Genomic DNA, 24,400 nt, shown 5'->3' with positions numbered 1-24,400 from the left:
TGATATGATGTACACCTTCAGTTGATATCTTTAAAGTGTCTGATATTTCATTCAATTTCAATTTGCAGCCATTCATAATCATTTTGTGGATTGTTTAAATGTTTTTGTCGGTAACAACCACTTTTGGGCGTCAACTGCGTTCCCACCGTCTTCGGTGTTCATTTCACCGCGTCTAAACTTAGCATACCAATCCTTGATGGTTAATTTTTCTAGGCAGTGTCGAGATACTCGGTATCAAGCCAAGTTTTTGCTTCAACTGTATTTTTTTCATTCAAAAAGCAATATTTTATCAACACGCGAAATTCCTTTTTATCCAAAATCCTATTTTTTATTCCAATATGCTATAATTCGCAAACTAAGGGTAAGATAGCTGCCAAATTTATACACGCATCTTTTGAGGGTTAGGCCTAGCATAAAAAATTTATGAATTTATTTCTAGTAGCGCCATCTATGTGTCAGGCCGAGGAATTTTCAATTAAGCTGTTGATTGTTCTTTTAATTGCTTTAAAATGGTTTTAGATTATTACGTTTTTTATTTTTGAAGATAGAAAAAGGAAACAAATATTATTTATTTGTTTTAAGTATGTTCTGTTGAAAAAAAGAGTATTCAATGTTTCTGAGCATGATAAAATTTAATGAAAAAATTCATTTTCTTAATATGAATAATTGTTATATAAATACTATATTTACATTTACTATTAAAATTATGTTCCCTATTTAGATATTATTTATTAGTTTTATAATTAAGCATATATACAAAAGCATATAAAAATTAAATACATATTAACTCTAAAAAACATCAATATCTCAATATATAAGGAATACGTAAACACCAAGCTAAATAAGTCATATAATAACCCAATCGTAAAACAGTTAGATGCAACCAAATAAGAACAACATAAAAACACACATATATTTATCTTTTAATATTTTACGTTTTATTCATTTATATTTAACTGTGAATCGAGTTTTTACAGCGGCTGTATCTTTTTTTCCTCCAAATCACCACCTGACACGTCCCGGCCCCCAAAACATCAATTTGCATCCATTATAAAACCTAATTATCCAGCGATTAAAAATGACCGAAGCATTCGACTGTGTTATGTAAATTTCTAGTCGTTTCTGTCCGCGTCCCTAGTTAATAAACGATTTCTTTCCTGTTCTTTTCGAGCAATATCCGTCTTCAATCCGGCTACAATATTTGGCATTAAAACTATAACACTAAATTATAAATGGAGGTTAATATATAAATAATTATCCTTTAAATCTTTTCTGTGGAATTATTTATTGAAAACAACTCTCAATCTAATTACGTTTAATTTATGATATAATTTATTATGATAATTTACTAATTATAAAGTCATAGCGGAAAAATAAATAGTGTTGCATTTAACACGATAGATTAAATAGGATATTAATATAGGATTTTTAAGTAATTATTTAAATAATTTTCACTTCAATAAATATATAGTAAATTTTTTGAGTAATGGAGGAGTATAAAATCTTTGTAAAGTGAACCCAATGCATATCTCGAACCATGGAGGGAATTCTTCCTACAACTCTACGATTCCAGAAACTTCTTAAAATTTTCTGAAGACGAGTCAACAATGGTCGAATTGCGAACGGCAATAAAGTCATTAAAGTGCGGTAAGTTCACTGGAGTCGACAAAATGCCGATAGAAATGGTCAAAGTCGTTTGGCAAAAATTCCAGCAGCACAATCAGAATGGAAGAAAGCGATAATTGTTTTTATGCCGGAGAAAGTAGGAAGCAATTATTGAAGAAACTACCGAAGTACGTCTCCTAGCAATTACCAGGGTTCGCCGATTGATTACAGAGTGATAAGTAATGAAGAATTGAGCAAAGAATTGCTATTGTAAATCTCAACGGGGTCTAGTTAAAGCCAAAGAAGTTCAAGTACTTTGGATAAGTAATAAAGGAAAAGTCTCTACAATGGTATGTGTGGAAGAGAGAAAATATTATAATTAACAATAAAAACCACCTCTTTAAACCGCTTATGTTGCCAGTCTTTCTCAATGATGCTAAAACTTGGACACAGTTTCAGTTTAACATCTCACAGAGACACAGACAATTTTTGTACATATTTGTCGAAGTGATGCGTGAGTAAACGAATTCCTCACAGAAATTTGGGGCGAAATCGACTTTTGTGTGAGGTGCCGTGGAAAAAGCAATCTGGAAAATAGAACTCCATATGTACATATTTGATTAATATATTGAAAATGAAAATTGTCTTTTCAATATTTCTTGTGATGTGAGATCGGCAAGAAGTCAGGGAGAGATAGATATGGGAAATAACTCAAAATCTTTTGCAATTCTTGCGATCTTTTACAATAATAATACCAGTTTATTGTTTTAGCAATTTGAAGACAACTGCCCTACTGCATATATAGTAAAACCTATTAAATGAGGTAATATTATAAAGAGTTTGAAAGACATTCCTTAGATTTTTTTTAATATGAAGGAAGTACAATTTCTTTCAGTGAATTTCCTATTTCCTTTTTTCCTCATATTCAGTTTCGTAGTTTTGAAAAGAGTAAAATGCAATACGGGCTCATATAAAATTATATGATGTTTATGGCGATAGTGACTTAAATGAATACTAACATAAGTATTGGTTTGCTTGGTTTTGTTACGGAAATATCGATATTTTAGTTGAAATTCTTGAAAATGTCGATGTAGACCGCCGCTAATTGTTTACGTAATTCTGAATTGCAAAGAAACTCGACGCCTGGATTCCACATGAATTAATAGTGAATAATGTAACGGGCCAAGTTCTTCCAACGAATCTAATCTAATCACTTTTAAAATAAGTGTTTACTGCGGCATTAAAAAGTGGATTTGGCACAAAAAAATTGTGATCGAAAAATTGTGCCCCATTCAACTACAATGATTTCGGTCTATTAACTATTAATGGTGTAAATCTCGCTTCAGTGTAAACTTACGGAAATAACTAGATTTAGTTTTTCGCTCACAAATCTCCCAAAAAGTGCTGTAGCGAAGGAATTGCCATAAAAATGATATTTATATGAATAAATGCCCTTAAAATGATGAGATAATTAATTATTTAAGTACATAAGCAATTGCTTATTAAATATTAATCAATTTGCTGGCATCAGTTGAGATATTGATATAATATAAAAACTTAGATAGAAAATAAGCTATGAAGAAAATAGAAAAATAGTTTTATCTGCTTTTAAGTGATTTTAAGTTTTGCTGTAAGCGAAGACGGCTAAATAGGTCAATACAGTATCTTGATAAAAGTAATGTGGTAGACAATAAATTCAATAAATAGCGTAAATCGCGGCGCTAAACTGCATACCGATTGAAATTCTTTTGCTGAAAGTGGGCTGTCATGCTTTGCATAAAATATTTTACACTCAACTGACACAAAATGTGCGAAGAACGAGAAATTATTCGTACTATTTATAACTAACAAGTATTAGGAAATAGTACGGTGGCAAATAATAGTTGTAAACGAATAAAGAACCACTATCTGAGTTATTTGAGACTATAGTTATTCGCACGTCATAAAACAATGGTCTAGTTGTATGTATGTTATGGGCCATTATTATACTTTATGTTTATTCCACTTTTATGGTTTACGCTGCTAGTATAAAATTTCAATTTAACACTAACGAAAAACTAGCCTATAATTTTCATTCCTTCCTAGTTATTTTTGATGAAAAATATCTTCTGTTTCACAAACCAATTAATATCATAAACTTAGGGTGGTATTGTTTTGTTATATTCTAATTGCTAGTTTTGATTTCAGCTGGCGTTGGGAAAACAGTCGAACTAATCAAAATAGTAGCCAATTGAAAATAGTACTTACTTTTTCAGACAAAAGAACGCTTCGACTGTTTTTTTCTTTTTGTCGTAACAGGTGTAACTTTATGTTGAGACAGGAAAGGATCTATAAGTTCTTGGCTCTGCAGAGATCAGACAAGATCAGTTAATTTTAAATTGGCAAGTGGCAGGGTAAAATTAATTTTATGCCTTAGAATTTATAATTCATAAAAAACGGAATGGTATACCATCATATTTTAATGTTTCGAAAGTAACAATGACATAATTAAGATAATTGGTTTTTTTCTAAAAGATTCGAATGAATGTTTACGAATATGACATATTTGATTTAATTGTAAAAATGTACAGTTTAATAATCCTAAACATTTTCATCCTTCTTTCTCAATTAATCTTTATCAACTATTTGACATTAGTACCATTTTCAATTAAAATCATGGTTTTCTTAGTCGCTAAATAGGAATATTTTAAAATAAAAAAAATTACTAAAACTTCAATTAAAGAAGTTTTAACATTCGGAAGGTATGAACAGACATCGAGAGACTTATAAGATTGAAACAGTCAATCAAAAAGAGACCTTATAGTGCCCAAAATAAGATTGTATATAAAAGTATTTAAACTATATATCAGTCAAAATTTCAATCTTTTATCATATTATATTAATAAATAATATCGAAAATTAGAGTTCCCTAACGCTATTCTATTAATGTACAATATTTTTTGAAATCATATTACAAATCAAACATAAACCCATATACATATAAGCATAAATTCAGCATATCATTTCAACGTTAAGGATAGGATGATAATGCCAGACTATTAAAAATTAGTCACTATAAATCTAGTAACCACTGGTTCGGTAAAGTGAAGTAATCGACTAGTCAAAAACAATCGAATGAACTAGTCGCACTGAAACTAATCTACTGAAAGTAGACGAATGAAACATCCATATAAAAGTTGTCACCTACTAATTTCAATAATATAGAAGAGGATATTTTGATGCTAATGGTAAGAAAGGCTCGGAATATCAAAATAGTTTACAGTTCAAGAAAAGTCAATAAATTGCAAGACCTAAATATAGAGTTTATCAGTTCATAAATCCACTCTTTCGAGACGTTTACATGCCACTGAAACAATGCTACAATTATTTTAAAGGAGAAAAAACATAGAGCTTTCTGTGGCGCATTGTGTCTAGTCTAGTACTGTGAAAATTTGATATCTTCCGACAATCCCAAATACAAAATGTCATGGATTAGTCTCAGGAAGTTAATTCAGTCAGGAAAAAGCAAAATATTCATGACTATAAAGTCTTAATATGCATATGGTGAGAGCAGTAAAGATTAGAGTTTTACGAGCTGTTAAATTGAATGAAATTGTAAATATCATCAAAGTCGATTGAATGAAATGTTTTTGCCATAAAAACAAGCACAGCAAAGAATAGATGCAAAGCCATTCTCTTGAATGATAACGTTGCAGCTCGAAACCTCACCTCGCCGTACCCAACGTACTCACGAGACATAACGCTTTCTAATTAAGACTTGTTGGAATCGATGCATGGCTTGGCTGGAACATGGTTTCAAAATGTTGAAGAACTGTAAAAGTGTGTCGATAATTGGATCGCTCACAAACAGACAGCGAATTAACATTATCATTTGATTAAATTCAATTCACAGTAAAACATGATAACTTATTACATCGACAATGGTACAATAAAGGAATATGCTGATTTTATTTAAAAGAAAAACGATAATGCAAACATCATTGGTCGTCATCTTGAATGAAAATACCAATATATAGAATTACTATTGGCAGAATCGCATGACGTATGTATTAATTAATTTTGAAGTACATCTACCGTAATCCTGTTACATTAATCAATATTCGCTCCATTTATTATTACACTTTCAGGCGTTCAAAAATAAAACTTAACATCGCTTTTATCGACGCTACTTCAAGTTTCGAACGTAAATTAACATAAAATTATTGGAAATGTACCTAGAGATTGACATATTAATCATGACCGGCCTTAGTAGTAATTTACTAGATGTTAGATGTAACAAAATATTAGTGGCCCGATGTAGTTTATGCATTTCATATGTTTAATGAGTTTTGATTGAAATAGTTTAATTTGGATAAATAAATTTAGCTTGGTTTGGTTAAATTAGTATACAGTTAGATTACGAGTAGAATAAGGAGGATAGTGGAGCATTAATTTAAATAATAATTTTTAAATTATCAGAAAACCCTGAAGTTCCTCTTACTATTTCATTATTTGGTTTGAAGCCAATTTGACATTTTGCTTCTACTCTAATGTTTGATCAAAGAACAGTACGATATAATAGTAATAGTGGACGTTAATATTATTTGATATCAATGTGTTCTTTGCATTAGGATATTCCTTTTAGGTCGCCGAAACACGGAAAATATTTCCATCAAACAGCATAAGTTCCTTCTAACAAAAACAAATCAGCCATACAATAAATATTACTTGTCTCCTGCCCTTATCACCTGATATCAATGTGCCTTAAATATATCGGACTGACTACTATCTGAATTCAAAAAGTTAACTCAGCGAATGCTTCAAAAGGTTTTGGAGAATAGAATTCAATTTCTCAGGCGGTCTTGCTGACCGGAAAAACTGAAATCGTCAATTGTTTATTAAAGGCTGAACATGTAAATTGAGCTAAATGCTAAATTTTCTATCAAACTACAACATTATTATAATAAATATTAAATGTTTTGAGTATAGGTCAAAATAATATATAAAGGTTTGAGTTTGAACAACAGTGCAATATAACATCAGCGAGTAAATATCACTCTCTGAAGATATAGCAATTATGTTTTAACATACACTGACTGCATAGATAAAATTAAACTCAAAATGATTAAATGCCATAAAATAGCGTAACTAAATCTAAGTCTAATATTGAAAAGACTGAAAATTTATTTGATCTTCAATAATAATAACGTTGAAAAATTCATAAATAATAATAACGTTATTCCCATATATGCAAACAGTTTGGTTTTCAGAGTGAATGATTGCAGTTGTCATCCTACATGCAGCTCTGTACGATATTCTAAGCCAATATAAACGAGCCAGAGAAAGAAGTGCATGAGGTATCGAGGAGATCTGACATATCTAGAACAGTACCTAAATCTATTAAACAAAACACGTCTTCTACGACCTTGTGGGCCGACAAACCGATATCATTGCGAAATAAAGTCCTTTTATTTAAAACAACTACGGTCATTTTATTTCAACTGCAGATTAAGAAGATAAGAAATTTCGATTTGGATCACGTATTTAATGCACAGTTTGTCAGATGTTATTTATGTATCCTAAACATGAACACAGGTCTAATGGTAAATAACGATCTTTAATAGCTAAAAATATTCAAATTATTAAAAATTAATACAATCGTTTTATGGTAACCAAAACACAGGTTTGTTTGTAAAATCATTGTTGTTAGTCATCTCTAAATAACCTACAATTTGTTTTTATAAACTAGGTATATATCTAAAATAACCAATAGGTTCTTAATTAGTGTCTTAGTAGTAAAGTATATATCTTCACAGCACTATTTATCTATATTTGAATCGGCTTGGCGAAAATTTTGCGGTACCTGGAGGCATGAATTTTGGCACGGTTAATGTTCATCCATATAGAAGATTTTTTAGGCCCAATTTTAGTAAAATGAAAAACACCAAAATCAAGCAACCTGCCGTCAGATCAGTGACACAAAATATATAAACATACCAAGCGGGTAGCTCGTGAGTGCTAGGATTTGACTCGCCAATAATAACGTACTAGGATCCAATCTCGCTGGGTTAAAGTTTTTTTTTTAAGTTTATAAGATAAAATAGGGTAGCATTAATTATGATTAAGTGACTAATTGTGATTAAGCAGAGTTTTGTGCTACTTTCGGTCCCATATTGCTGGAATTATTGTAATAGCAAGTTTTGACAAAAATCGATTAAGAATAGTATGGTCACGTAGAGCGATATTTTACATTTTATTTTCAAATGGATTAACAAAATTCGCGAATAGCAAGAATCGTTAATTTGGTGTCTAATAAATTATAAGAGAAAAAAATTGTTCTTGTTTCAGGACTGTTATTAGTTGATATGGTCCTAAAGGTTGTTAGGGTTTTTCTCTAAATTTTAATCGTATCGACTTCTGATTAATCTTACGTTTCATTAGTAAATAAATTTATTAACAAAGCGCTAACCGAATATTACAGGTAATAAATATGTTAATTTGTGCCCGAAAAGTTAAATTGAATATTGCATAGAATATTAACAGTTCATAATTCCTAACAGGGGCATAATTCATAACATAACATAATTCATAACATAATTCATTTCAGGGGGGATACACTAATTTAGGAACCCTCCAACTTTTCCTTTGGATTTGTCCTTTGCTTCAAAATAGGCCTCAGTTTCATCGATCACCTCTTCATTCGATGAAAATTTCTTCCCAGTGAGTATCCTTTTGAGATCTGAGAACAGGAAATAGCCGCAGGGGGACATATCTGGAGAATACTGTGGTTGAGGAAGCAATTCGAGGACCAATTCATGGATTTTAGACACAATGCTTCCTATTTCTTTATATGCGACCGTCCTTTGGCGATTTCGTCCTCTAAATGGTCCAATAACGCTATGTAATAGTCGCTGTTGATGGTCCTTCCTTTTTCAAGATAGTCAATGAAAGTGTAAAATGCATGAGCATCCCAAAATACAGGCGCCATAAGCTTGCCAGTCGACTGTTGCGTTTTGCCACGCTTTGGAGCGGGTTCATCGTGTGCAGTTCACTCGGATGACTATCGATTGGACTTCGGAATGAAATGATGGAGCCTTGTTTCATCCATTGGCACATATCGGAGCAAAAACTTGGGTTTATTACGCTTGATCATCTTCAAATACTGCTCCCAATCATCAACTCGTCGTTGTTTTTGGTCAAAAGTGAGCTCGCGCGGCATCCACTTTGCATAGAGCTTTCTCATATCCAAATATTCATGAATGATATGATGTACATGTTCAATTGATATCTTTAGAGTGTCTGCTATTTCATTCAGTTTCAGTTTACGGTCATTCAAAATCATTTTGGTGACTGAAAATCATTTTGATTTGGTGGTTTTTTAAAATGTGTTCATCTGTAACAACCTCTTTTGTATATCCACTGCGTCCACCGTTTTCGATGTTTATTTCGCCACGTTTAAACTCAGCATACCAATCCTTGATGGTTGATTTTCCTGCGGCAGTGCCGGAAACTCTGCATCAAGCCAAGGTTTTGCTTCAACTGTATTTTTAACTTCAAAAAGCAATATTTTATCAACACGAAAAATTCCTTTTTATCCATTTCTTCACTATAACAAAACTTACTTCACTCAAAATGCTATAATTCACAAACTAATGATCCGACAGCTTTTAAATTTATACACGCATCTTTTGACGGCTAGGGCTAACTAAAAAACGTATTGATTTAATATTAGCAGCGCCATCTATGTGTCAGGCCGGGGACTTTTGAATTGATTTGTAAGATCTAAGTTTTGGAAAATCAAGAGTCATTTTAATGATTGTAAATACATTCCTTTAGTACACGTATATAAATTCTAAAAAATTGATTACCTAATATACTTATTAACTAATCAATTTATTCGAAAACCAAATTAATGAAGAATTGGGGGAGGAACTATATAACTTCACATTCATTCTTAACTACACTGAATTTTATCAATTTATTTGTTACTTAAAATTTAATTAGTTGTCTTGATCAAACAGACTCTGGTCGCTAAAACACAAAGTACTACTACAGTTGCATTGACATATAGTATTAGTACATATGATGACAGCATAAAGTGCATATGTCAAGAGTCATAAGGCTGCTATAACTGTAAAGCCAGCATACATGATGAAAACAATTAAAAGAGCATATCACAAGAAAGTTTGCAGAGAAACCATCTTAGAAAGCTGCCAATGAATCCGGCATTGAAATTGAAAAATTTGATGGGAATAAGGGACTGGACTGTTTATATCAAACAAAAGTTTTTCGATAATTTTAATTAAAGAGTTGGGGGGATTGATATTCCTTACATTAATGGTATTCATCATCATCATCATCATCATCAATCCATAGTCTGGGCTTGGTGGGAGTATCTAATCCTCAACAAATACATTACTGTTGACTTTTCTTCGAACCAAATCTCTTGCTTTGGGGAGGGAGGGGCGCGCTGCGAGTTTTTTTTTCCGAAAAAATCAGCATAAAATTTATAAACTTTAAAAATTAGGAGCAGATGATTTTATGGAAAATCATATGGATATTTTGGTTCAAATAGTCACTCTTGAGACCATGCACGTGTCTTCATGAATTAATATTATAACATCATGTCCAGTAGCATAATGTAAAATGTTATGAAAGCGAAGGAATCGATCAAACCTAAAGCATTTAAATCAATTAAGTATTTGGACCTATGTTTATCTTGTTTATCAAATAGATTAAATGGTGTACTCAGATACAAATGATACATTTTTATATATATGTTAGGTGCCTATACGCATTTAAATCAGCGATTTCTATTGATATAAATGCCAAGTACCAATTCGATGATATTCATATTTCGATTAGTATTAGTTTTCAATCTACATTTTACGATTTACATTTGGTATACAGTTTTCAATTTAGTATTATTGAGTTATTCAGTGTGTGGCTCAAAATTGCATCTTTGATATTCATTACTGTTATCACATTATTTGAAGGAATCTGCAGTCAAAGACGGCGGATCAATTGCTTCCAGGTGTTTGGAAATGTGATGGAAACGATGCATTTTGAACAATTTCAACAATTCGCTATGTGATCGCCATGAAATAAAAGAAGTGTTTAAATGCAAAAATCATAGGTTATTCTAGGAGCACCACCCATAACGATATTGAAGCAGAATTTTGAAGACCATAAAGTGTTGCCTTTCATATGGTGGGATTATTAGTGTATTGCGATCTAGTGATACAGAAAAAAATCGATATTTCGAAATTAAAAAAATATTTCTATGAAATTTTTTGGCAGATATATTGATATATCGATACTTTTTGGAAGATATTTCTCGGTATATTTAAAAAAATCGATAGTTTTAAAAGATAATACGAATCGAATAGTGTGGTACAGATAGAATATGGATATTAATAATCTAAAGTTTGTGAAGTAGAGTATCGCACCCTTGTTTTAAGATTCTCAGTCAAAAAACATTTTTTGGTGCAAACTAAGGCAAGAGGGAAAAGTTCGGTACTAGAACCTAGAGTTTTTGAAAGAAAGAATCAAAATTTTATTTTGATATTTCTCTCTTCCTCCAGGCTATAAAATAAATTTGGGTACAAAATAGGGTTGCAGTGAACAAATATCGATATTGTTGCGAATGCTAAAACAAAATGATGCAGATATCTGCAGACCTCAATTGAAGAAATTGAGCGATGTTGCAAAATATATCAACGGTAGCTAGGAGCAGAGGAAAAGTGTTCCTCTAGTAGGACAATAACGGTCGGCCACAAGTTGCAAGAATTTTGAAGTGATATAAATAGTTACTCGAAAGTTCTGTCACAGACAACATAATCATCATCAGATAGAGCCTGCCAATATTGCTTTTTAAAATGGTTTCGAAATGATGCCATATCAGCACCGTTTATTTGACACGTTATCGCCATATTGCCAGAAAAATGAGAATTTTTTTTTAAAAAGTACAGAAAATATTTTGGTTAGTATATATTGTATCATTTTATCTCTTATGTCTTTTAAGTGAAAAAATTATCAGAATATATTCAAACACTTACAACAAAGACTGGTTATTTTTGTATATAACTTAGCAGAATATTCGATATTTTACTGGATACTTGAAGTTTGAATTTAACACATGGACTCTATTAAAATAGTTCACCTACTATTACCCTGAAATGTGACTTTTTCTACAGATTTACCGGGAGTTTAAACTCCATACTGAGATAATCACACATTCATTCTCTATTCGATTAAAACAATTACTGTTTTTAGGTATGTTCTTTTAAAATAACCCCTTTAAGGCAACCTATAAAAACTAAAACACCTTTTGATTCCCGAGAACGCGACCATTATCCGCATCCATTAACTCGAAATTATTCCCGGGTGTCGCCAGACTTGGAAATAGAAGAAAAACGCCTCGCCCAGTATGACGAACCCTGTTCTCTCTGTCGCAACTGATTAAGTTCGGCATTAACATTCGTCGCCAATTGCGCTTGGCTGAAAATAATCGGTTCAATTAGCGGCCTCTGTTGCCGGCTCTCGCAATACCAATCGGTCGAGACTGTTAGATGGTACCCGTAAACTCTTAACCTACAACGGCTGCTGGTCGATCTCGGCCTTGTCCGGGTTTTTTCTTCTTTTATGTGCCTTAACGTAGAAGACAAGCAGAAAATATATGTTAGGCATGTTTATCCCCCTGGAAAATGTTTATAGGCTTGATTAAACAAGCTTGTTGTTCTTTTCCTTTTAAATATTGTGGTATTCGGTTCTACAAGGTGATGTTTATAGAAAATATCGCGGTACAGGATGCAGAACGTATTAGATTTAATATAGAAAGTTGTTTTCTTTTTGCAATATACTGTTTCTGTATTTTCTATCATAATTGATTTCGCTAATAGCTACAAACTTTGAAAGTACTCGCTCAATTACTTGTCATAATCGTAAGTAATTTTATTCAAACTATACGGATTATCTATCGATGGTGTTTATTATGTTTGCAATCACTGACAAGCATTTTAAATACTTTTTGCCAAGTGTACCGGAAAGTCATTACCGGAGTTTCTAATAAATGAGCCTTAACTATGCTGGGTTATGATTTAATATATATAGCCCATTCAAAGTTTTTTTTAGTAATGCGCCATGGATAGTTTTGACGTCGAAACATTGCAATGTTGCCGCATCAAATTTAAGTTTTAATTCAGTTTGGCTTTGACATACTAGAAAATTCTAGTCTAAATGAAATAATTGAACAAAAATGTTATCAAATATAATTTATTTTAACATTATAGTGTATCTAATACATATATTATCGAAGGGCACAAAACTACAATTAATAACACAGGTATAATTGTTTATAAGTTAGATTTGATTTGTTTGCATTGAACTCTTCCACACCACCCATGATGTAGAGTTTCTAGGCGCGTTTTTATGCTAATTAACAATTGTATATCCGAGAAACTTATTTTACTTTCATTCGAGAGCATATTGACATTTTTATGTTTAGTTCTTGTTCCCTTCAATGGTGTGTTTACTTGTCAAGTCATCTTTGTATGACACTATCTTTTATTTCTTCTACTACTATCTATGTACACCATTCTTCATAAAATTAATCACTGAATTCTGTCTAATGAATTTACCATATCTAGAAAACTGTTAGTATTCATTCTCTTCTCATACGTTCTAACTTAGTGCTGATATTTAATTTTGAACAATTACAAACATATATGTGCAGAGAAATCTTTCACGCCCTGCAATACCATTTTCTACAGTTATATTTAATTAATTATGTGCATACCCTGAGTTCCCCCACTGTCCAATTCACTAAACTGTTATGTCTAATCTGTCTAAAACATGTTCACGATTCCACCATTTATCAATTACTTCCTCTGTTTGTCTTATCGAGTTCATCCAAACCGAAGGTGTTATGGTTGACAATGTATCCTTCCACATATGCAAACAATTTTTGATGGCATATCCTTCTCGATCACCAATATATTTGCAATTAGTTATTAATAAATATAATAACCGACAAAACCTAACCGAATGCTATCGTAAATTTTACCTTTTTCCATCAATTCTTTTTATCTTTACACTTTTTTAGTTACTGTCTTTCCAAGATTGCCACAATGAACCACTTTGAAATATTCAAGTTTCATTGAGATACACAAATTCCAACAGTTCAAATATCTTCCTTGTTCTTATTTCATGCATTTAAAAAATTAATTATTTTCAAGGCAATGTCTGAAAGTTCCATTAAACCTCTCCGATGGTTATCTTTACACCATTTAAACCATATGCTCTTATAAGAGTGTATAAAATGATGTATTTTATATGTGTATATGTCCCTAACTCTTTTATGTATACTTGCCAGACAAACAATAAAATAATTTTATTAAATTATGTTTATATCGAAAAAATAGTTTGTGTACTAACTGTTCTTATACATTTCGTATATTTGGTCTCGAATAGAGCAAATATTAAGATGGTTAAAATTCGTCACCCACTTTATATGTAGACGGGTTTTCTTGGGTGAATCTAACGTATTATTATTCATTTTGTAAGCGATGTTATTCACAGGTACCCACACTAATATTTAGCGCCGCAGCAACCCGCTAATAAACATTTTCAATAATATTGTAGCGACTTATATTATTTAATATTATCAATAATTACTTTTATAACGGAAATTATGAGCAAAAGGGGGCCTCCATTACCTGGTTCCTTTTCGAAGTATTTTATTAAAGTCGCAGTTAATTTGTGACCCTGACTATCTTTTGTTTTCGGCATTTACGGAGCGATTTAAAATTTATCAAAATAATCCAAGCGCTAAAATAAAGTTTGTCGGTTTTTAATCTGTAGTAATAATAACTAATATTTTGAATAATTTGGAGTACGTTTGACAACCGGCCACCCTCCGTTTGTCAGACGTATACAAAATTCTTTGATGCAATAGTGTTAAGATGTTTTAACTCTTAACTATAAATTATTGTGTCTGTATAATTAACTGTCGTTTTCATATATACTATAATATACTAAGTAAATTACACTTGATAACATTTTTGTTCAATTATTTCATTTAGATTAGAATTTTCTTGTATGTCAAAGCCAAACTGAACTAAAACTCAGATATAATGCCACAACATTGCAATGTTGCGACGTCACAAATATCAATTACGCATTACTAAAAAAACTTTGAATAGACCATATGTCATTTTATTCTACTGACAACAACGTTATACATGTTGTATTTTGCGAAAGTAACAGTGTCATAGATTTATATATCTTTGATAATGACAACCAGGTGCTTGCTTGTTGGCAGAAACTTACTATAAACATCTAACCTTAAAAATATGTTGGGCGTTGTTTGGAAAATTCAAAAGTGGTGTTTTCGATTTAAAAGACAAAGAACAATCTAGTAGACTGGAAAGGCTTGAAGATATGAAACTGCAAGAGTTCGATGAAGACCCAACCCAAACTCAAAAGTAGTTGGTAAAATAATTCAATGTGGCTCTAGATATGTTTAGCAACTGATTACGTGCAAAGGAGAAGCGTCCAAAAGATGGGAAGATCGGTACCACATCACTTGAATAACAGACAAATGAAAAATCGAATACTCTTCTATAAAATACTACTTCAACGGTATGATCGGAAGTCATTTCTGCATCGAATAGTGATAGATAAGGAAAAGTGGATTTATTTAGAAAACCTTAAGCTCAAGAAGTCATGGTTATCACCTGGAGAAGCGGCCCGATTTATATTTTGAGCTTAATAATATATATAATAATTTATTAACGAATATGCTTTCATTGTTTCTGTTCAATACACTCTTGCATGCCTTGGAACCATTCTTCGTAACACTTTTTCAACTCTGATTAAGTTATGTTCAAACTATGGTCGTTGAATTAAAATTGCATTGAATGCGGAAACAATGATCATGTGATACGTAATATACGGGAATAAAAAAATCTGATTAAGTGTCAAATCAGAACTTTACGGAAGTTTCCCATCATTTCGAACTTTTGGTCTGTTAAATAGCTAGTTGTTTAAGCTGATGTGTGGGAGCTTACATTGTTTTCACGAAGAGCGATCCCTCTGCTGTGTATTGTTGTTTTGTTTGTAGGTTGCACGTATAGACATCAAATTCATTATCTGTGCAGATGTTATACACAGTTTTTGATGCACCACGATTGTATTTCTTGCCCATTTATTTGCATGACTTGACATGAACTGATGTGATTTATCATGAATAATTCTTTCTCAGAGGTCAATATCCATACAATATAATAGTATCTTAAGATTGATATATGTCATATTAATGCTCAAAGATGATTCAATCGTACGATAAAGCAAATGATGATCATATCATATAATTTCGCCCATAGCATCAACGTTTTTTGGTATAACAATTGATTTTATATAATTTTCACGACTTTTAGCCTTGAAAGATTTGCAGCCAGAATAAAATTTGTTAGACTAACCTTTTACAGTGTCACAGTGGCCAACAAAGGGATCTGGTCGCCAAATGTCGAAATAAGTTGATCGATGCACTTTTGCAAAAATCCACGTCAAATATCGTAAAAAATCATGAGAGAATGTTCAAGCCATTGTAAACAACTCAGGTGATTTCGTAATCACCCCTGTAAATTGAGAAGGAATTAGGCCTATAAAGTTATTTACTTTACTACATAATATTTGTTATAAAACTGAGAATTTATAAGAAAAACTCTGATTTTAAATTACAGAACAAAGAGTTACAGAACCAAACCAATATAGAGATTAATCCCTCTAATACTTCTCACAGATCTAAGATAAGTAAAAAAGATAATATATAAATAATGTTAATATATATGATACTAAAATAATAAGTAATAGGTAAAACGCTGGCAAAATAGACCAATCGACAAGGCCTAACATTCTTACGAGGAAAGTCAACCACAGCACATTTTAACAGTAGAAGAAATTTTCCCAGGGTAACATATTAGAGATGCTTAAACAAAATGAATTGTATCACTCATTAGTCGTATCCCAGAGCAAAATTCACTTCAAAATGATCATCCGACCAAATTTAGACTATGAGTGTCCATGCTTTATAATAGTCCTCCCTAATACACTAAAATAATCAACAGCAGCAAAAATTCCGTTGCCAGAATAGGGACAGCTATACCGATCTAATAAATATTATGTATTGTGAAGCTGAAATTTCGATACTGGAAAAAAGATCTGAACACGACCAGACTGGATATAACAGTTTCTTGGAATATAATTCAGAATTCTTTCAATACAGGTTATTCTTTCCTTCTCAACCTTAAATTTAACACTTTCCAATGGATTTTCGTACCACCAGAAATCGACCTTTTCCTAAAAGGTTTGTTGTCTTACGACCGACATAATAACTACCAAATTAGAAACTATTTTAGTAACGTCTAAGGGAAATAGACACACACACTATAATTTTTAAATATTAGATTCATCAAAAGGAATATTTTATTGGTGAGGTTTACACGTACCAAATGGACGAAATCCACTTTGATTTATCCGCAATTAATTCTGCGAAATTTAAATTTGAATTCTAAAATGTAATTAATTTACATTTATATTTAATTTTGCAATTGTGAGGTGTGGTTTTAAAATCGATTAGGATATTGATTCAATAAACTGACAAAAAGTAGGCATATAAGGTACAGCGGCCATTTGAAATCTACTTAAAAGCTGTTAAATTCAAACTACACTTGGTAGAAAGAGAAAGTCTCAAGTTGACAAATGCACTAAAATTAATTAAATTTATTTACATTATGACTCGGTATTTATGTTTTATTTAATGAAACAAAACAGTAAGTTATTGAATCCAAAATCAGTTTTAGGTTTCCTGCGATCGATTCATCGCTCAATTCATCGCTCATTCAAGCCTCATAAAATAGATTTTTCGATTGACTTATCAGATCTCAGATAGTCATTGTTAGAATAGAGAGGTTGAAAGAGAATGTCTAAAATTTACGATAGATGTGTTTACTTTCCTTTACGTCATTCTTTCAAAATGTTTTTCTCCTTATGAGAACCTTCCGTGTACATATGGAATGAATATTAAATAAAATATTTTTTAGCACAAAATGGAACCGACTTCAAAAAAATAAATAAGTAACCCACTAAAAAGTAAAAAATAACTACTACCAACTGATTACTTTGAAGTCGGTCCCAAGGAACAAAATAGATTTGTTTTGTTCGAAACTAATTCGTTAATTTTGTGTACATGGCAGCTTGGTGGTGCAGTGGTAAAGACGATGGGACGATCTTTCTGATTGTTTAAAATTTGTAAATGTTCTAGGCAAGAGTGTAAAATCCGACAAGAAAAATGATCCCAATCACGCCAGTAACTAGGCTGGGTAAGACCGGATGTCTTCTGGGATGATTTCTAAAGTTGGTCTCTCGCCAGTCGGTAGGCTTAACGCTGAGGATCATGGTTCGGAGCCCACGTTAAACTTTAAGCCCGGTCCAGATATAACCATATATATCGACAAATAGGTTTAGTCAGCTTCCCGCTTGTTTGAAATCGGTTAAAAAATAATTACGGAATTGGTCTAGCTTCATTCGATTAAGTGAATTTTTATCTATATACACTATTAGTATAAGTACTATCACATTACTCGAGAGGGAGAAAAAATAAACATTTTACGATGTTAGTATATTTTTATTATAAGAATATGTAATAAAACATATTAGAACATTAGAGTATTTCGTTTATTGTCGAATTTAAATATTTACAATCTACATTCTGTCGTAAAATAGTAAATATACAAAAATCGTATATTAAAAATACAAAATGTTTCATCTTACAATCTATAAATAAATTTTACATAAATATTATCATTTTATATATAAATCTATACCACATTTACACTAAGCCTAGTTACTAGTACAGGTTTATTAGAAGAGAAAACGTTTTTCTTTAGTTTAAGATCGAGAAACATCGAAATGACAAATACATATGGCAGTGAAACGATTTTCCTTAAAAACAACAATCGAAATTTAAGGTATAAGAGAGACAGAAAAAGGTTGAGGGAGGAAGACAGAGAAGGCCGACGTTTAGGGACAAATTGATCACCGTTATCTAGCGGATGCCGCCAAAACAATTTTTTTGGAAAATTTCACAAAAAAAACGCGTCTACTGTATTTTTCCAGAATAAATTTTCTATGTACAATAAATAACATATGCCAAAAAAGGACTGTGTTTTTTTCAAACCTTTTTTTTAATGGTTATGAAATCGAAAATGTTTGGTTTATCGACTTGGTGGTGGTGCTTGAGTGTACTGCTGACAGCTCTCGACGTTTTCGGGCCAATCGCACACGTTCTGGTTTGGATTGAATACGAGATTGGTTGGACAAGGCATGTGATGTTTTCTTTCTCCTTCGCACATGTAGTACATTTTACAGTCAGCTTTATCTGGATGGTAACTTATATGGCCATCCTCCTCATCACATGTAATTTCATTTGCTAAAATTAAAAGGTTTTATAATAAATATTTGTTACAAATATGTTTGATTTTATTTATTTTTATCTTTATAAGTTTAGGAAATATTTTATAAAACAATATCGATAAAAAAATCGTTAACTGGAAATAGATTTATTTCTGTACATAACATATCTCTCAATGCAAGGTGTGGTATAAATATCAATAACATATCAACAGAGTACGAAGGTCACTATTTATATTTCGGGAATACGAAAAAACCCAAATAATTAAGCGGCGAATATATATTTATTGTTTTTCAAAGTACTCGCCACGATGATCGATATAATTTTGCATACGCTTAAACCAATTTTCAAAGCCGTTATTCCATTCCGAATGAGGTATCTTCAAAACATGATTTTTGAACGCGTCAATACATTCTTCGGGCGATGAAAATCGTTCATCACGCAGTTTATTCTTCACAGATGGGAAGAAAATGATGTAATTGAGTGCCAAATCAGAGCTGTACGGCGGATGACCGATCAATTCTATGTTTTGCGTGCTCAAATAGTATCTTGTTTCAGAGCTCGCATTGTCATGATGAAGAACAATTCGGCATCTCTTGTTTCTTTTTCCTTATTCCACCGAAGACTTCTGGCAAACAAATAGTTGTGTACCAATCAGAATTGACTGATTGAATTTTGTTGGATTTGGTTCATCTTGGAACACCCATACAGTCGACTGCTGCTTACGTTCGGGCTCAACGAATATATCCATGATTTGTCACCTATCACGATTTTATAAACGTCTTTCGAAACACCGCGATTGAATTTCTTAAGCATTTCTTTGCACTAATCGACACGAGCCTTTTTTGAGCGATTGTCAGATTGTATGGGATACAACGCGAACATTTGCATAGCTAAGCGCTCATGTAAAATCGCACATATGATACATGTTCACAATTCAGTTCCATTTTTTTCCAAGACGAAACTTTCATCTAAATATAAAATAAACAAATAGCGTCCATGCGACAGAATGTCCTGAGTACGTATATCGTCAAAAATGTAAAATTTTACGATGGAACCGTCAGATGGACTCACATAACAACAGTGTTGCCAATTCCCGAAATATAAATAGTGACCCGATAAGAATGACATATTGACAAGAACGTGAAATTGATATTGTTTTGTATTTTTTAATTTATTATTCTTTTGTTCACTAAAAGTTTACTAAAAATACCTTACTCTTGAATTGATTAAAATATATTTAATACTGCCCCTTGTAAATAAAAAAAAATTTTAAAAAATACTTACGATCTTTGGTGGTATACTGTCCAGAACCCACATTTGTTTCATAAGGACCCTCAAACTCCAACTTAACTTTGTATCCTTCCAGTTCTTGTCTCATAGCATGAATTAACGGGTATTTTCCACTGCCGCAAGATCCTCTGAAGTCATCCATATCTACAGACCAGATCATGATACCTCCAAAACCTTCTTCTCTTAACCAGGCCATCTACGAATAAAATATTATATAATTTTGTTTCAAGTAATATCTGTAAGGGATTCTTATTTATCATTGGCTGTTAAGTTGTTACAGATCAACAGTTAGTATAGGTAGATTGAAGTTTTCAGTTCTGAACATTCGTCATTATTTGAATGATTATTCTAAATTATATTTTTCCTCCTTAAGAGTTACATAGTTGCAGAGTGATTCTTGACAATCTTACGACGGCTATTTTGGCTAATCATTATAGTCCCTCGAAAATTAGAGCGGATATATAATTGCACTTTTATTGCAGTTCAAAATTGGGAAATTATGTAACCAATATATTATATAAACATCAACATTTTATTATTAAAGACTAAAACTATTGTGATTTCTCATAAATAATTTACAGGCTCAGGTGTAAGTCGTTCTTCATATAGTCCTGGGTTCAAACCAAGTGAACATGATTTAATAGTTAAAGTAGTTGATATTTGTGTAGAAAAAGTGCTTCAAACATTTGTTAATATACAAAAGCCTGTTAGATGTATTGTAAAAACCTATAAAAATGGCAAATAATTAATTTTGAATAATTATTTTTTAAATAAAACTACAATCCAAAACATTTGATATTTAAACATTTTAAAAATTTAACATTGTTTAAACCACGTTCAAAAGAATACATTACCTTTGTTTTGAGACTTCTCTCATCATCAAATCCAACCCACTGATTGTCTCTGTAAGCAAATGGAACTTGCTGTTCATTGTCCCATACCAGCGTTACGTTATCTTCATGAAGGAAATCGCAAATTTCATAGAAACTCATGAAACCGGCCTCGGTGGTATATTTTCCAGGTTTGCCGCCGCCAGTAGCAGGAGCACCGATATCAAATTGAGTGACATTAACCAGTTCGAAGCTGCGTCCATAGGTTGGCATACCGATCATCAGTTTCTCTCTTGGAGCACCTTGTTTAACCCATTCTCGTGCTGAGTAATCCTGGATTATAATTAAGTCAACATAGCTGATATTCTTTCTGTACAGAATCATTTGGATCTTACCACTGTGAGCTTTTTCTGGTAGCTGGTCGCACTTTCAAGAGGGAATAGAGGACTGTTATGACCGACAGTTCTTTCCCATTGGCCATGGAAATCGTAGGTCATCACGTTAATAAAGTCGAGATATTTTGATATTTCAGGAACATCATATCCAGCGGCGATAGCTTCGAATGATGCCGGTACAGCGGCAGTGAGTAACAGTCGGGGTTGACCGCTAGTTTTAGCTTCTCCCTCAAAAGCAACTCTTAATTCCTTCAGGAGTGAAACATAAGCAACTCTATCATCGGCACCTAATTAAAAATAAATAATATTTATAAGTAAGTGTATTAGAGACAACAAATCAACAAGTTAACTTAATAATAGTCCCAATAATATATCAAAGCTGATATTCTTCCCGCTAAACATATAATAAAAATATCATTAACATTTTTTAAACAAAAAAACAATAGGATGCAAGATATAAAATATAGCATAACAAAGGGGATGAGGAATATTTGTACCAAAAATATATAACTAAAGATTGAGATCTACCATGGATTTTGACTTTGTTCCAATAAGCGCATGTGAATAGTTGAAGGGATATTTTAACCTTATGAATACTTATACAGGTATTTGTATTTATGTAGAAAATTGTACAAATACCTGTACAATAATGTTTAAGGTGATACGGCAAAAAGAAAATTATAATTTTCCCAGAACCAGAAACTCCGAGAACAGTAGCATGAATTCGAACAATATATTCGAAAATATTTAATTTTACCTGAATGCTGACTGTGTAATTTTTGCTAAATATATTGGTCAAAACAGCAAGAATAAAGAAAAATTGTGTGACATACATAACTGGTGAAATGACGAGCAATTTTGTTAGATATTTGTATTCATTTTGATAAGCGATATCTGTTGGAACATAGAATAACCGTTTTCCATTTGGCATTGTTGAGTTATACAGTGTATAGATATTAATCACAGAATTTATTACATTTGATTTTATGAGACTAATCCCTCATATTTTTCTATTTTCGATTCAACGATTTAAAGTGATTATTTTGATATTAATTATGCTTGTTGGACGAAAACCTAGCTTAAACTTGCAAACGACAGCTTAGTAGTTGATGAATTAGCTATTTCCAGGCATTCACATGTGATTAAAATGGTCTAAGAGGAATATGACATGTTTCTGTGGCTCAATTCATGGGTTGACACAGAAGGGTTATACACATCGATACAGAAGCGGATTATTTACGGCCATCAAGTATTGCAGATTGAAGAAATTGATCGACGTATTGTTGTAATAAATGATGGAAAATATAATATTTATTGTACCAATTTGTTTCAACAAATTCTTAAAAAAGAAGGAGTAAAAAAATCAGAACACTCTCAAGCGTCTAATGGTGAAACCGTTAACGTAACTACTACTTATTGTTACTGGCTGTGATTGGAGTTTGGTAAGTTGCTGTAATGTATAGTCATAGTAAAAATAGATCAGTGTATGAAAAACCACTCAAAGAAGAAAGCATAACAATATAGTCTTAAGAAGACTGATGACAATATATGTAAGATATAATAAATTATGTGAATATGCATTATGCACTTAAATTTCAACTAATAATTGAAATAAAATGTCTAAATATCTAAACATATGAGTGATCCTCAGTCGAACTAGACATGATGGTTAAATTGTTAAATAAATAATACATATAATTTCATAGAATTCATACCTCTAGGGTATTCCCAATCAACATCTAATCCATTGAATTTGTATTCACGTAGGAAATCAATAGCGTCATATACAAACTGATTCATCCTGAAGACATTTCCTGTCAGTTCTTTAAAAGGAGTAGAGCCGAATGCCCAGCCTCCAATAGCAAGAAGTACCTAGGAAGAAGAGACACATTAAATCTTCTTAATATAGACCCAGGGAAGGTCTTAAGATACCTTCAGATCGGGATTCTTTTCTCTGAGGGCTATAATGCGATCGTACATCTCTGGGTCCTTCTCGTTGCCTTCTGTTAGTTTGTGGTCCTCCAAAGTAGCAAAAGCATATATGATATGGGTACAAAGTGCTGCGTTAATATCTTCAGGGGTGAATTTGCCTGCACCTGGTCGTTTTTGTGACCAGCTGGTTACGTAACAAAATACTTGTGGTTTACGGACTAAATACATGAAAAACAATTTTACACATTTCATATAAATTTTCAGAGTATCGATAACAGTAGCTAATTTAACAAATCACACAAAATTAGAATACCTTTTTTGTTGATAACTCTCTTGTGACTCTTCTTAGATGCTGGTTTTCTAGCTCGTTTCAATACTTCAGATACGGAAATCTTAACAGGTTTGGGTTTCTCTACCACTTCTTCTTCTTCTTCGTCATCATCTTCATCCTCGGTTGGTCCAGCCACGACAGCCCAGTCGACGTCCTTGGCATCTTTTCCTCTCGATATTCCTCTCAATTCTTCCCTATATCACGAAAAAATAAATCAGATAATGTGTGGTAATTATGCTGGTTTCGACATCAAACCTCATGGCACCGATGAGAGGATATTTCACATCTCCTCCGCAGATTGTACCAGTAAAATCGTCCATATCGATTGTCCATACCATAGCACCTCCAAAACCGCTCTCCTTCAGCCATTTCATTTTGTATCTGATGGATTTTTCATCATCAAAACCAACCCACTGATCTCCATCTACTAAATATGGTACTTTCATTTGGTCATCCCAGTGGTAAACGGCACCGTTTCTGAGCATTTCACAAATCTAAGAAAAATATGTTATTATAAATATATATATGAAGACAAACCATAACAGTAATATATAATTAGAGT

General features: G+C 32.1%; 1 protein-coding gene across 1 annotated transcript in view; it reads right to left on the bottom strand.

Moving 5' to 3' along the window:
- Positions 1 to 18,303: 18,303 nt before the first annotated feature.
- Positions 18,304 to 24,400, bottom strand: part of Cht7 (Chitinase 7) — an 89,984-nt gene continuing 83,887 nt past the window's right edge. Inside the window, exons 8-15 of the mRNA XM_076403640.1 lie at positions 24,094 to 24,332; positions 23,821 to 24,032; positions 23,508 to 23,725; positions 23,291 to 23,447; positions 21,576 to 21,862; positions 21,205 to 21,513; positions 20,345 to 20,546; positions 18,304 to 19,075 (exon numbers count right to left, since the gene is read on the bottom strand). Coding sequence (XP_076259755.1) covers positions 18,861 to 19,075; positions 20,345 to 20,546; positions 21,205 to 21,513; positions 21,576 to 21,862; positions 23,291 to 23,447; positions 23,508 to 23,725; positions 23,821 to 24,032; positions 24,094 to 24,332 — 1,839 coding nt within the window. The 3' untranslated portion in view covers positions 18,304 to 18,860. The remainder of the gene's footprint in view (positions 19,076 to 20,344; positions 20,547 to 21,204; positions 21,514 to 21,575; positions 21,863 to 23,290; positions 23,448 to 23,507; positions 23,726 to 23,820; positions 24,033 to 24,093; positions 24,333 to 24,400) is intronic.

Source organism: Rhynchophorus ferrugineus, unplaced genomic scaffold (assembly GCF_030347505.1).
Source record: "Rhynchophorus ferrugineus isolate W39M unplaced genomic scaffold, kcgeb_rfMv2 rfM1, whole genome shotgun sequence".
Taxonomy (NCBI): domain Eukaryota; kingdom Metazoa; phylum Arthropoda; class Insecta; order Coleoptera; family Curculionidae; genus Rhynchophorus; species Rhynchophorus ferrugineus.
This window is presented reverse-complemented; position numbering and strand designations above follow the sequence as displayed.